General features: G+C 33.9%; 1 protein-coding gene across 1 annotated transcript; it reads right to left on the reverse strand.

The window, feature by feature from the left end:
* Positions 1–7,357: 7,357 nt before the first annotated feature.
* LOC124844399 (uncharacterized) lies at positions 7,358–11,412 on the reverse strand. The gene has a single exon (XM_047321326.2). The coding sequence runs from the start codon at positions 11,165–11,167 to the stop codon at positions 7,709–7,711; it is 3,459 nt and encodes a 1,152-aa protein (XP_047177282.2). The 5' UTR covers positions 11,168–11,412; the 3' UTR covers positions 7,358–7,708.
* Between the last annotated feature and the right edge of the window lie 5,196 nt (positions 11,413–16,608).

A 16,608-nucleotide genomic window follows, 5' to 3' on the forward strand; every position in this document is an offset into this window, starting at 1 on the left:
AACCAAAGTGGGGACACCACGTAAGCACGCAAACAATTGTGTCTTGACACCTCACAAAGACAACTGCCACGTCATCAGCCCACTAACTCCGTTTCCTTCTATTTAACGGAAGGGACTCATTAGACTCAAAAAATTACAAGTAAGGATCCATTGCACTCACATTTCTATAAAGGGACTAATTTGAGATTTCCGAACCAAAGTGGGGACAAAATTGGGTATTTTGCCTAAAAACTTTTAGTGTTTTTAAATATAGGTTAAATTGAATCTGACTCACTCAATCCATAAATTAAACACATTTCAATTAAGTTGAAAATGAATTGACTTGTAACTCATTACTAACAACTTTTTATTATTCTTTTATCAAAAAGTAAATTCGATTGAAATGATTCATTTTTAGCTAAAAATATGATGAGCCAACTCATGTGAGTACATGGGTTAACCCTTTGTTTATAATGTTATATTTTAAGATTATAATTAAGTTTACTTTAATGGAGGTCCATAATTATTAATTTATGTTTATCTTTTAATATTACATTCATTTAGTTATGTGTAAAAATAGTTTTTTTCTTGAAAGTTCCAATGATTATACAAATTTAGTCTATAATTAATATTTAAAAACAAATAGAGACTTATTTAATTTTTAAGGGAATTTTGGAATTTATATAGGGATTTTCGCATGAGTATAGTCCAGGTACCTTGATTTTAGTATCTATTGGTGTTTGGGTTTAGAATGTATTATTTCTTGTGTTTGATAAGAAGGGTTCTCAATCGTTGGATAAAATATATGGTGGCCACTAAGACTCACAACCATCTGTCCCCTTCCTCACATACCAATTTTTTAACAAGTTACAAAGTGTTTGTTTTAGTAAAAGAAATTAACCTTTCAACCTTATTTTAAAACAAACAAGAAATATCTCTAAATAAATAAAAAATTTAATTAAATTTTAAGTCTCATGTAAATTTAAATATTTTTAATTAATTTTTTTTGTTTATTGAGTTTTTTTTTGTGTGTCAACAATAAAGTTATTAAGTATTTGTGTAAAGATTTAGAAAATGACATTTTAGAAGTGGTAGTGGTTTAAAATATTGAGACTCGATTATTTTAATATTAAAGGGCTTTAATATAAATAGTTTCGCTATAAACGAATTTCATATTTTTGAAAGCATACTATCTCTCTAGAAACTACTTTTCTAGAATTCTCTGACTTTCCTCTAGGAGTTCTCAGCCTTTGTTTGTCCGATTGAAGAACAAAGACAGTAGGATTTCTGGCAACGAGCTCTTCAATTTGAACCACTCAATTTATCAAATAGAGTAAATTCGTTTTCTGCTCCTCTTTTTGGTGTATTTATTTTTCCTTTGCATGCGAGTTTCTTCTGGATGCATGTGACTTTGGAGTCTTCTATAAGACTCTACTTATTAATGGTTCTAACAATGTATTTTGATCGTGTTTCTATTGTTCGTAGGAGTAGATAGAGCTTCTTGTGCGTTTGGTATCGTTTTACGCCTTTTAGAGCGATTTAGCCATCTATAAGATAAGGGAAGCTAAATACCTTGTTTCTAAATTTCAGTTCTTGAATAACCTGAATTTGTATGTGGTAATTGTATGGAATAATTTTTTGAAATTTGTTTATAATTATATTATAATAGGTTGTGTGATGTGTTGATATTGGTGATGTTGAGCGGTACTAAGATAATGAGTTTTCTGTTTCCTAGAAGTTAAGGGACACCTTTAAACGCTGAGCTTTTCAAAGGTAGAAAGCTCCTAAGTTCTGTGGCGATGAGCGATAATTTTGGGCACTAAGCGCTACTTGTCCCTTTATAGCTCTGCACTCTTTTTCTCAGTAAATAGTTGAGCGATGGGTAAAGATGGGTTAGTTACGAATGCCTTGGCATTGGGCACCTGGCCTAACGCTGAGTGTTCTTTGTCCTAACAGCTTTGTGCTTGTTTTCTCTGATCTTTTGATTTATGTTTGATTATAATTTGTTGTATAAAATTCAGCCTATGTTTATATTAGAATTATGTTGGTTTTAATGGATATCAAATGTGAATATGATTACAAGTGGTATGTGATGGGATTGTGAATGTGAATTGTATATGATATTATAAGGATTTTAAGGAGAAGTCCTTAAGATGGTTATATATAGTGTATATATTGATATAGGATGTTTTGTATTAGGAGTTATTGTAACACTCTTAATAACTTTCAATCTCAAGTAGAGAAGAATGATTATGTCGTGAAGAGTAATAGGAGATCCTCGTCTATGGGCACTAATTTGGTCCTAGATGCTAAGGGGGCTAACCTTGTAGGTGGTAGGGTGATGACCCCTTTGTTTATAACTCTGTAGAGTACAAATACTATTAAAAGTGCAAGACTACTAAAAGTGTAAGACTCCTAAAATTTGATATCAATATATGTATACGGATGATCAAGTCTAAAAGGAAGGATTGTATGATTTGGGATTTGATTGTTTTATGTATGTTATATGCCTACTTTTATAAACATGATACATGATTGTTTTTTTGTACGTTAACTTACCATTTCTTTTCTATTTGTTTGTGTTCCTTCTTGTTTGTAATAATCACTTTAATGGTGTGAGAAGATGATGCCGAAGTTTGGATTTAGATTGTTAGATTTTATGTCTTATTATATTTTGTGAAACAATAGTAGACTTTTGATTTGACGTTAAAGTATGTTTAGAAGTATAAAATCTTTGTATGAATATATCCAATTACTGTTATAGTTATGGGAGATAAAACTGTAATAGACTTTTGTATGTATTCTCTTTAATAAATTTGTCCTCTCATTCCTTTATAGATGATGTCTCTTCTAATAATTGTATACTATTAAAATGATATGCTACAATATCCACTGTATATGTTTTTCAATTGAGTTTTTGCCTTTTAATTTTGTAATTAATTAGAGTGAGATAATTGTTATTTTACATTGTTATTGTTTATGTCTCTGTTTGAAAAATAAAAAAATTATTTATTTATTTTAAACTTTTATAAATTTGAAAATTTTCAATGTAATGTTTATTAAAAGTTGTTGATCTATTAAATATTCAAAACTTTTATTTTTTTTTATTTAAGACTTTGTCGTAAATTAGAATGGCATGATCATTTGATTTTGGAATTTAAAGCATAACACTATGAACCTGATCAATAACAAGAATGAAGTTCTAGAACATTAATTATTTTTACTAAATGTTAGTGTTTCATGTCTCCGTTTGATTGATTTATTTTTTGTTAGTATTACTGTCTAAATATATTATATTATGCTTGGAATTGTAAAGTTAAATGGTCATATTATCTCAATTGAAAATCAACTGAAAAATATATTGATTTTGATCACTCAATAAAACAAAATTGTTTAAGACAAATTCAATTAAAAATACAAAACTTAAACTTAATTAAACTATTTTTTATTTTTTATATATGTGAAAACACGTAAGCAATAATGATGTAAAATAAAACTGATGTCATTTAATAAAATCAAGCATAAAAAACTAAACTAAAAACAAAAAAAAAATTAGATACTCAGTAAAATAAAAATTATAAATGAAAAGTTAATTAAATATATTTAAATTTACTATAAACTTAAAATTTTAACTAAACTAACTAAAATGACAAAACAAATTTTATATCGTGAATAATTCTCACATTTATTCCATGCCAAGCTTGCTAGTTACATTAAAAAGAGAGAGATCATTATTGTCCTAATTCTAGAAATTAAGTTGCCTACTGTCCACCCTTTCATTTCATGCACCCAAAACTTTTCCGTGAAAACAGAAAGCTGTTCATGGGGCCGAAAATCATACCTGATAACGCTATGCAATATAATTTTCTTGTGGTAGGAAATTAAATATGAACTTATTTGAATATATAATACATCTTTAAATATTTACAATAATTTATATGATTTAATTTGGTGGGAATGAAGCCAAACTAGACCAAATGTGTAATAGCATTTCCGTGTTACTGTAACATCCCAAAAATACAGTTTAAAACTATATAATAGAATAATCACATTTAATAATAACTCATATCAGTCTTACACTAAACAAAGCGTACGGTCATGGCCGAACGGCCTTACAAACCAGTAAGAGAAATAACGCTATATATACATAGTACAGTTCTGACCGAACGGTTTACAAAAAAAAAACAAATACCGAACGGTCATACAAATAAAAAGGGAAAGGTGATCGAACGACATCTTACTATACACTAAGCTATTGACCGAACGTCCTACTGTTCAGTCTTAACTTCAACCTCGACCAGGTTCTCTTCCTCCAGCATCTCTTCCAACAGTACGTCTCCTTCTGCTCACATCCACACAGATGATCATTGCAATGACAAAGACGGACGTACATAACATGACAAGACAGGAAATACAGGGTAAGCTTATGTAATTTAATTCATGTAAAAACATACATTCCAAACAATCAAACACACAAGATAAATTTCATCAAACGTTTCAAGCAAAGCCTAATACTAGACTGACTGTCCAGACTGTATGAAATCTGTGTAGCTACGATGTTCGTGCACCCGGGTGATGTAGTAACTGGGATACCCTCAACAGCTGCCACCCGATGTTAGTCCTATATGTCCAAATTAACCATAAGGACTAGGACCTCCTGCCGTTCCCACACATGACCTACCCTCCTCTACGTGAGGACGAGTACTCACAGAACATCAGGATGAACCGCCAGCTTAGCATGCCCACATTCATACATTACAAATCTCAATATTCATTCATGAGTCGTTCCTCCTCGGAACGCTCGTCCATAATCAAAAACATTCCAATCCATATCATATACTCTTATCTTTCGTTATTATTCATCTCACTTAAACATTTTTCACAAAGATCCGTAAGGGTACCTAATACCGAACGTTCAACACTGAATCAGAACGAGACCGAACAATTGGAGTGAGACCGAGAGGTCTCCAGTTCCAGAATGGATTTAGACTAAGAGGTTACTATCGGGTTGAGAAAGAAACCGAGTACAATCAAATATCACAATAAACGAATGGAACGAACGTTAGTTACAAAGTGAGTCAATTAAATGAATTGACTCTTGAGGACTTCAACCGAACACCAAAAAGACCATGTCAAGTACTAAGACCCTAGATATGGAAAATTTTAGACATACACTGAGAGACATCAAATAAGGGTACTTAATAGATCAGGTGAATAACCGAACGTCAATTAATTATACTTAGCCTTTGAAGGAACGAAACACCAATAACCATTAGAATGTTAGTCAAAGACTGAACACTATAGTGAGCGAACCCTAGTGGGCTTGAACGAACGCTCTTATTATGAAGTTTAGCTTAAGGAGCAAGAACGAGTGCCTGGTGTAAGACCAAACACTTGCTTAGTACGAACACTTGGTATAAGACCAGGTGCTACTAAACTTATAGAAAAGAGGCTTGATAAATATACTAAGATACTATTGGAATAGTGTTTTAGAATAACTAAAATATACAATTTCATATATATGCATATTTAAGTTTATAACAGGATATCAAGACACAACTATGCTTGGCCGAACGCTCAAGCACGGTATTTCGAAATGCAAACGCTCGTCCTCAACTAGGATTCTTCCCAAATGAAAGAATCCACTTCTAACCAAATTCACTAGAAAACTGAACGATCAAGGACCGTTCAGTAACGAACGTACACTTTCTTAGGGGAATTTCATACCATGATCATTTATATTCCAACTCATTTCTTAACATATAGTTTCATAACTTTATACATTCATATCATAATCAATTTTCATAAGATCAAACACCCATAACATAGCAAATAATCATACTTCATATAATCAAACATATCAAAATCATACTTCATATAATTCATCAACTCAACGAACGTACATGTCATTCAAACATCATACAAATTAAATCATATAAGCTTCCCTTACCTCTTAGCGTGAACGAACGTTCTAGAGACAGAACACGGTTTGCCTGACTACAATTCCTTCTACCCTCATGCTCAACAATTCTTCAACTAACCAAACAACAGACCAAAAATGGTTCAGAAAGAGACTATGAACTCATGCAACCAGAACTTGGTTTGCATGTACCCGATAACGAACGACTAACGAGAAGAAGAACTTACCAGTTCAGAACCCGAAACCGTTTGGTTCAAACTGATGCTCTGGATGCTGGAAGTGCTTCTACGGTGCCTGAACGGTGATCGGAGAAGAGAAAGGGTGAGTTTTCGTAGAGAGAAGGGAGAACTTATAGAGAGAAGGATGAGAATTTGAGAATTTCAGAGTTTGGGGAAGAAGGGTGCATGCAGAGAGTGTGACGTGAATTTCTGAAAAATCAGTTTTGCTTCCCACGTCAAAAGGAACGTCCGCTCATCTGCCGACACCTGCCTTCCACTATCTGATTTCCAGATCTCCTTCGCTTGACACCTAGCGTCCGTTCAGAGGGTTTTTGGATGCGTTTTAAATGAGGTCAGACAGTTACCATTAATGCTTTTGCATAGTGATTCGTCCATTTTTTTTTAACTTTAAATTTATTTTCAATTTAAACATAAAATAAGAGTTTTACGAATAAAATGGAATTCAGTTAACAATTTCAACATAAAAGCTCATTTGAAAAAAAAAAATATCTATGATGTTTTGTTTCATATTGATTGAATTTTTTTTAAGACACGGGTTACAATAGGATGAAGGATAGAGATAAAAAGTGTGCAACTTAATTCGAAAAGTTGCTTCAATTAGCTTTCTCAAAAACAACGTGGATGAAATTTCTTCAATTTTTTACAAAAATTCTAATTTTTAATTTGATAGTTTTTTATTTTTCTTAACTGTGCAAATTTTCTCTTCCAACTTTTTAAAGCTAAGAAATTTTAATCTATTTATTATATGTATAAGCTTTAATTTTTTTAGCGGAAATAGACTAATCGATCTGGCGAGATTTGCTCTCTAAAGTCAAGACACATGCTGGCACTTCAAATTCCACAGTTGAAAAGAGTGAAAATTTTGAGGATTGTTATTATGAACTTAGACTTGTGATGCTTCATGTCGCATCAATTCTTCTTTTTTCATTTGTGTATTTTCTCTCCCGCGTCACCTACTTTCAAATTTTCTTCTTTCACACTACAAAAAATTCAGACAACATTTAATTTAACCTTCTACAATGCAGCATCAGAAACAAAAGACAAGATATAAAGTGATGGACGCAATCACATAAGAGTTCACCATAATATGAATCGAATATTAGAACAATTCATCGTTAATCAGCAGTGGTACAAATGTAAGTAAATGATAAGAAAAATTGAAATGAGCATAAAAACAAAGCTACTGAATGATTAAGTTAAACAGATTTGGAAGATGAGATGAAAAGTGAGTGACAAATGATTACTTTTTCCTTCTCTAAATCCCTGTTGCTGATACACGCCAAAAAAACCCAAAAAATGGTCAAAATGACAGATCATTTATGCAATAATCCAAATCAAATAAATCAGGACCCACCCTACACAGTGCCTAATAATTGAGACTTCTACGTCATCCTGTAATTGAGTCTCCAAATTCCAAATTCCAATTTCAAATTTTCTATTTTTTTTTTAAAGCCACGTGTAGCATCAAGAAACTCGTATCCTTGGTAACAGAATCAACGTCTGACATCACCAAGTTTCATAATAAGGAAAAATATGTCAAACTTCAACAGACACGTGTCCGTTGTTTATGTTACACCGGAGAAGGTTGTGTGGTTTCAGCGGAGGATGGAATATCGGGTCCAACACGACAACCTTCGAGCATGAACACGATGTCAGCCATGGTTGGTCGATCAAGAGGGTCTGGGGCTGTGCAAAGCAGACCAACTTTCACACCCAGCAAGAACTCTTCCCATTCCGAAGACTCTGGGTCAAGTTCAAACAAACCAGGCTCTAGTAGCTCCGCAATTTGACCGTTCTGTAACTGTTTCTTCACCCACTTCACTATATCCTCATCCTGCGTGAACATCACCGGTCTCTTCCCGGTGAGAAGTTCCAACAAAACGATGCCGAAGCTGTACACGTCACACTCTTTCGTGGGTTCCCCTGTTAGTACAGCCTCCGGGGACACGTAACCCAACGTGCCAACTGAAGCTGTGCTTGAAGTTGAGGCTTCGACTGGGTTGGTAACTGTTAACTTGTCCAACCCGAAATCTGATAAATGGGCTTCGAAGTCTGCATCAAAGAGCACGTTTTGGGGTTTGATGTCACCGTGGATAAATGAGGATTGGTGTAGAAACGCTATGCCACGGGCTATTCCTAATGCAATGAGGTGTCGCATTGGCCAATTCAGAACGTGACCATCTAGGTGTGATGCTTCTTGGAGCAACGTTGCGAGGTTCCCATTGGGCATGTAATCGTAGACCAAGAGTCTAACATCCGATGGGCCTGCAAAGTAGCCTCTGAGAACTGTTAGGTTTCGGTGCCTGATTCTTCCTAACGACTCGGCTTCTTTTCTGAACATGTTTTCGTCTAGTGACCCGTCTGGGAGCTTGCGAATGGAAAGGACCATTCCGTCGTTGTAGCAGGCCTTGAATACTAAACCGTGTCTTGTTCTGCTCAGCACGTTTTCTTCGTCGAATTGCCTTGTTGCTTCGATTGTTTCGGCGAGTGTGATTTTGGCGTTGAACATAACGAGTTTTGGTCCGTTCGTGTCGGTGCTGCTTCGACCTTGACTTGTTCCCGAACTTGTTCTTGGACTCTTTTTCTTCTCCCCTGACACTGCGGCTTTGATCCTTCTGCGCCATCTCAGAAGGCTGGAGATGTAGAAGCAGCAACACAATGCCAATAAGCAAGCTCCAACCGCGATGATAACGATTAACACCATCGACCTATTTCTCTCCCTATTGTCTGTCTCTTCGCACTTTCTATCCAATGGCTTCCCGCACAAGTTCTGGTTGCTTGCAAATACAGAGGAGTCGTTGAATTTAGAACCCAACATTGGTGGAATCTCACCTTCTAATTTGTTGCCTGAGACATTGAAGTACACCAAACCGGGGATGGTGTTTAGATTACTGGGGATTTCGCCACTCAATTGGTTGGCAGAGAGATCCAGGACAGTTAGGTGTGATAACTTGGCCAATGACCCTGGTATAGCACCCGAAAGTTCGTTGTGATCTGCTAACACAACGGTTAACTCTGAGCATTTGGAGATATCCTCAGGCAAAGCCCCAGTTAAGTTGTTCTTACCTAAATCAAGGACTTTCAAATGAGCTAGGCCAGAGAGATCCGCGGGAATGGGACCCCCGAAGTAATTTGATCTAAGCTCGAGAATTTCAATGTCAGGGCAGTTTCCAATTTCCGGGGGAATCACTCCCATGATGCGGTTATTAGACAATGAAAGAACAGCCAAAGATCGGAGAAAGCCATAGCTCTTAGGAACATACCCAGAAAACTCGTTAGAGCTTAGGTTCACGTATTTCAAACTGGTCAAACTGCTAAACCCTTCAGGTATCACCCCAGACAACTTGTTCTCTTGAAGAGCAATGACCTGCAAGCTGGGAAGCCCCGAAATTTCATATGGCAATTTACCGGAGAGATTTTGTTTGCTCAAATCAAGTGTTGTGAGCCTGAAAAGATTCCCCAAAGTAGAAGGAATCTCTCCATAGAAGCCATTACCACTCAGATTCAGAACCATTAATTTACTCAGATTCCCAATTTCACCAGAAACATGACCCGAAAACTGGTTTCCACTGAGGTCCAACACTGTCAAATTCTTCAACCCCATCACTTCCTCTGGCATTGAACCATTCAATCTATTACCTCTTAAACTCATAGTTTCAAGAGAAACAAGCCCCCCAAAACTCACCGGAACAGAACCAGAGAAATGGTTCACACCAAGAGATAGAACCTTCAGCGCTGTCAGATTTCCTATAAACGAAGGAACCTCAGAGGAAAACCGGTTTCCTTCAAAATCAAGAACGCGAAGGGACCTACATTTTACTAATGCCGGCGGAATCTCGCCTGAGAACGAATTATTGGCCATCTTCAGCTCATCCAATTTCCAGAGATTTCCAATTTCCGTCGGAACCTCGCCGAAAAGTGCGTTACCGGAAATGTCGAGAACCGACAACGTCGTCACGTTGGTTAGCCACAGCGGAAACATGCCGCGCACGCCATTTTGCTGAATATCCAAAACCTCAAGAATACTGAAACACGTGGCGGCTTGAGGCCACGCGAAATCCGTGAAACGGTTAAACCCTAACTGAACGATGCGAAGTGACGGCGCTTTGAGCGACACGTTGCAGAAAACGGAAGCCGGAACGGCGCCGGTGAAGTTGTTCTGCGCGAGCGACAACACCTGGAGGTTCGGGAGGGCCGCAATCGCAGCCGGTAACACGCCGGCGAGGGCGTTCCCTTCCACGCTCAAATGCACGAGCGAGGAACAATTCGCTAGAGACGAAGGTAAGGTTCCGCCGAGAACATTGTGATCGAGCCAAAGGTATTGCAGATTCTGAAGCTCTCCAATGCGCGCAGGAATCTGGCCCGAGAACTTGTTGTAGGAGAGGTTGATAAGCCGAAGCTCGGAAAGACCGGCGATGGTGGTCGGAATCAGGCCGGAGAAGGCGTTGGCGGAGAGGTCAACGTACTTGAGATGGAGGGGAAGCTCGGCGGGTATTTCACCAGAGAGGTTGTTGCCGGCAACGTTGAGAATCTGGAGAGCGGCGAGGTTTCCGATCTCCGGCGGGAGTTGGCCGGAGAGGTCGTTATACTGTAGGAACAAGGCGCGTAGGAGCGTGCATTTGGAGAGGGATGGGGGAATTGTGCCGTTGAAGGAGTTAGAGCGAAGGCTCAGCCTTCGAAGCATGCGTAGGTCTGAAATGCGGTCGTCAAGTAGGCCACTGAGTTGAAGGCGAGGCAGACGTAACTCGGTAACTCGGTCGTTCTTGCAAGAAACGCCGCGCCAGTCGCAAGGAGCTAACGGTGTTGATGGGTCCCAGCCGTTAAGCGCGCCGAGAGGGTCGTGAAGGTTGAGCTTGAACGACGTCAAGGCTTGGATCTCGGTGACAGAGGCGCAGTGGGCGCATGATAAGAAGCGTGCGCACAATAACAGCAGGATGAGAAATTTAGTCATGGTAGTGAAGGGAAGAAGAGAGTAAGGTGTGAGTGTTTGGTTACCTATGCCAACATCCTTAGTTTCCCCATCTTCCATCACCTTCCATCACCTTCAAACCTCTTCCACCATAACACTCCATAGGTTTATGTTTCTCTTGGAATATTTATATATACTAATTTCAAAAATATCCATATTTATCTGTTTTGCACTTCACATATCGAACCTGTTATTCCACTCGAATTTGTTCGATGGGGTGGGTAGCTGAACACAGATGGACCATACATATTCTCTCTCTTATCACTCTCTGTCTTTAATCTCCTGTACACACATATTTAATGCAGTTCTCCCGTGGTACCTCAATCTTTTCTACTTTATCATATCTTAAATAAAATAATATATTTTTTTATTTCAAAATTATTAAAAAAAAATGAACTATGATATGTAGGTGTATTGGTGTATTGGTGTATTGGTGCATGTAGGTGTTGTTTTGTGTATGCAGTACCGAAATAAAGCAAAAAAGGAAGTAATGAAGGGAAGAGCGTCCTTCGGTAGGACATGAAATAGACCGGCAGAAGGGAAGAGGTATGTGTAGTGTGTTATTTGGGGCAAACTTACTGTCCCTCATAATAAGCTTAAGTTTCTATTACTCTGTTTTTCTTTTATGTCTTCAATTTATATTTATTACTTTCTCTACCTACGTTATTTCAATTTATCTTACTATTTTTGTTCCTATCTACTTATTTATAGTAAATTATTGTATTCTTCATTTTACTCTCTTCGTTCTGCTTTTAAGCTTTTAAATATCTACAGCAAACAAAAGAAACAGCGGCCACCCACCCGATATGGACCAAAAATTATTTTAAGCCCTTTTTCTTTTTCATTTTAAATTTTTCGGCGCTTGTTTTCCAATTTATGCAAAAATATCATAATTATTGCATCCAAATTCATTATGAATAGTATCTAATCTAACGTTTCCCTTTATTAATATTTCTTTCAATGACATCAAGCCAATTTTAAAAAATTTCAGTGAATTTAAATTTAATAATTATTTATAATTTTTAATTCACTAATGTATTATTATATTCTCAGTTAATTTCTATATCAATTAAAGTATTGTTCGTTTCAAAATTTAGGATTAAAAGACACTTCATATAATCGAAAAAGGTGTGCCTAAATTAATATTTATTTTCATTGTAAATTATATAAGTAGCAGAAGAAGTGTGAAGATTAATATGCGAAGGAATTGGAAATTATTGGTTGGAAAAAATTTGAATAGAATTAATTTGAAAATATAAATATATGAAATGGATCACAGCTGCAAAAACTAGGGTAATGGAGAAATAATTGAGAAGGATCTCTGATTGGATTTAATTTAGTTAGATATATATGTGGGTGCTTGGGCTAATGTGGTAGGTTTTAAATGAATTGGCGTAGTTAAATGTTTGTGAAGGATGTGATAGGAGAATCATTGAGCTATGTGTCTGTCTATCTTATCTTTGCATGTTTAACTTTCCCTTCTGTTTTGTTGTCGAGGCTTTTAATCAGTGCATCTAATTACCACCTATTCTTTCACATCACCTTCCTTCCTAAAACATGCATTGCCTCTGGTCTCCATTTTTCCTTTTATTTTATCTTTTCAAGTGTTTCTTAAATTTTTCAAACATTTTTCTTGCTTTTTTTTAATCATTACGGTGTAATTTTATTATGAAATTACTAAAGTAGAATACCTTTTAAAAAAATCAAACTTGAATTAGTTGTATCAAATTCGTATGATTTTATAAAAAAAAATTCTCTTGGTCGTACATGATTTTAATACCCGTAGATTACTCATAATGAATCTATATATATTCTTTCGTGTCAATTTTAATAATGTTTGATGGTTCCTAAGAAAATTCTCTTGGTCGTATATGGAAACAAGCAATCTGTCCCAGATGTTTCAACTCAGTTTGTATAATTTGATGTTGGAATTGAGGTTTGGATCTGATCCACTTCTGGTCTTGAATGGGAATAACATGGTGACAAATGCTTGCGCCAAAATAAAGAACAAGGCGACGATAATTGAATTTTACGAAGCTGAGGTTTCTTGATGATGTTGTGATGGATATGACATGTTTTACTTGTTTGGTACTTCATACTTTCATCCCCAGATTTTGGCTTCACCTTCGGTGTTCATTCCTTTGGGCTTCAAAGGTCAATATCACTGAGGAATTTAACTTGTTTCTTATCTCTAACAATATTTTACATTGATTTTAAAAAACTCTCCTAACTAATTATTTTATGGGATAAAAAATGAAAAATGTGTGGGGGCAATCGATGGAGTATCTGCCAGTGTAGCCGAAGATGAAAGCAGAAAGAGCCAAGTTTGCACTGTTTTTAGGCTTTCCAATGTATTTTTGGGCATAAAGTTGTGGCAGGATCAACTTAGATTGACGTCATGGGATTTGAAGGACCACAAGTGGATAGTTACGTCCATACTCATTATAGTTGAAATTTTTGACAATTGAAGACAACCTATTCGACAAAATTTCTAATCAGCGCAATGTTTTTGGAGTGGGATTGGAGCTAGTTCAGGGGAAAAAACAAAAAGGATAGAACAAAGGGAAAAGGGTGAGTGTTGTTGTATGCTGCATTAACCTAGGCCAGACATTTTGGCAACCAAAAAAAGTGTTTCATTGCATAACGTGATCCTTTCTCTATTCCTATAATTATGTGGCAATCAACCATGCTCCTTTTCTGCCAATGCAACAAATTAATCACAACCTTGCTGTGTTTACAGGACTGTCTGGTTTGGTGCAGTGGTTGAGAAATGGAATGTCGTCTAGCCACTCTGCTTCGTCATTTCAATTTCATTAAATTCATCTGAATGTCTTTTCACTTTAATTCTGTATTTTTAATTCTACCTTTTAAACATATCATTACGTTAAATATTTTTTATAAATTATAATTTATTATAATTATCTTATCACAATTTTAGTTTAACAAAATTACCTCTTTGTAAAAATTATTTAAACTTTTTTATAGCTAAGCGCGAATTTGAGGCATTTGATTTTTTACTTTTTTTTTTCTTTGTTTATAGATGGAACGGCGACAGGTCATATATTAAATGTTTGGACACCTCAGTCAACTCACTTACCTTTCGGACACTACTCATAATTCTAATATGTATGACATGTTTTACAAATTTTCTTTTTCATAATTCTGACATATATTCCTATGCTTTTTTTTTACTATTTGTTTTATATTTTTTAACCAATAATTAATTTCTAGTGTTACGATCTTCAGCTGGTTAAATTAATATTATTGGAATCAATCTTATTATATTGATGAAGGAAGAAAAAAAAGTTATTTAAATTCTTGTTCTCGATTTTTAAATAATGAAAGACTATAAGGTATATTATAAAAAATAACTACGTTAAAATGCAAGGATCAATAATTATATTTCAAAATATTGTTCATTATAAAGTTTGAAACTTCATCATAATTATGGCTTTAAAATACATTTTTAAGGATTAAAAGAGAAAAATATATTTAAATTACTTTTGACATGAATTTTTAAGCCATTTAAAACTATTAGACGTATTTCAACTTCTAAATTATATGAAATTATTGAATATACCGAAATAAGTCTCCCAAAAAAAGACTAAAAGGAACAGAGATTCAAATTGGAATCACTTTCTATTTCCTTAGTTCAAGACTAATGGAATAGTGGTTTCGTTGTATATAGAATTTCGTTTTCATCCTTAGCCTCAAAATGTATTTAAATTATCTTTAGTGTCAATCTCTAAATGATGTGAATTTACTAATTGTACTGGAACAAATTATAATCAATATTTAATAAAAACGAAAATTTATATTTAGAATCACTTTTTCATTTTTTATACTTGAAGTTGAGAAAAAGAAATTGGATTTAAAATCTTATCTTCGTTCTTATAATACTATAATCTCAAGTTTATTGAAATAATATTATTATAATCAATTACTATATTTAAATTTCACTTTAAAATTAAGAATTCTATCACCATTTTATTATTAAAAACATATAAAAAAATTGAAAAAATAATTTAAATTATCTCAACTCTAAGTAATGAATGACTATTAGTTATACCAGATTATATAATATTTTACTTTTACTCAAAAGAAACTCATTACTTTACATAAAATCAAATCCAACCAAAACTTACAACTTATTTAATGATTAAGCTATAATAACATTAAATATGGTATAAATTAAATATGTTATAAAGATAGATAACGAGAGTCTTCAATATTTAACTTGTATCGTAATAAATAATATGGTGGCGTGGCGTATATAATAATAAATACTTGATAATATTATATTGACTGATAACTATTACTGTATCATTTTGTAATTTATTATTATTATTTTTAATTACTTTAATGTTGTGTAGTAAATCTAAATAATATATTCAATTTGTATATTATTATTATTATTGTTATTAATACAATAAAAATGAGTAAAAAGTTTAATATAATTGTAACTATATAAAAATTATAAATAAAGAATCTTCTTTTATTTGTTAAAATTTTTTAAATTGATCAATAATTAAATTAAAATTAAAATTTTTAATTTTTTTATTGTAAATAATTATACTGTTTGCAAAAAATTCCATTTCTATTCTATTTTGTATTTTAGTTTTGTCACTCTTCATTAAAAAAATGTGTAAATATAAGAATAAGAAGAATTAAAATAAGATGAGTTAAAGTATTGATAAAACAAAATATAATTATTGTAATTAACATTCTATTTTAATAGTATTTAATTACTGTTGAAATTTATCACACATTTATTAACAAGAAACATTTAACTTAAAAAATACACATGATACTATTAAAGTTATCCTAGTATAACTATAACACCAAAATATATATACAAAGATATTTTGATACTAAGAGTTACATTACAGTGAAGTGAAGCCAAAAGTATAATGGAGTTTTACAAAAAGGACTAATATATATAAAACTAAACATATTATCATATATTTATGCACCCTTATCATCTAATACTTAATCAACAAAGACATCTTCCTCTAAAAAGAGAAGACAAACACACAAACAAATAAAGATAAAAGAATAAGCTAATTTATCAAAAAGAGTGATCATATAACAGAAAACAAAGATATTAATACATATACAATTTATATCAACCAATCCTAACTTATACAATGTAAACACCATTAAACTTAAAATTAAAAAAAAGTATGAAGAAGCATTTACCTGTATAAACATGATGTCTAAGAAGAGAATGAATATAAAGAGAAGTTAGATCAAGTGATTCAATTGCAACTTGGTTCACCTGATTTCTACCATGAAACAATTGATGTCATCTTATTCTCCTTTTAATTATTTTGTTGAAAATCAAACTCACAATCTTAATTATATTATTAATTTTGAACTGAGTTTTACCACTAAATTAGAAGTTATATGTGATAGTTAAGATACAATTATGAACCACCAAAACATTACAATTTGATTGTATCTTAACCCATTTGACTTTTGTTAAGAGACGATGAATATCA

The sequence above is a fragment of the Vigna umbellata genome, chromosome 1 (genome assembly GCF_029865625.1).
Source record: "Vigna umbellata cultivar VRB3 chromosome 1, Vumbellata_1.0, whole genome shotgun sequence".
Lineage (NCBI taxonomy): Eukaryota > Viridiplantae > Streptophyta > Magnoliopsida > Fabales > Fabaceae > Vigna > Vigna umbellata.

Coding starts and splice junctions, on each gene's coding strand:
- LOC124844399 (XM_047321326.2), bottom strand. CDS start 11,167: ATGGAAGATGGGGAAACTAAGGATGTTGGCATAGGTAACCAAACACTC.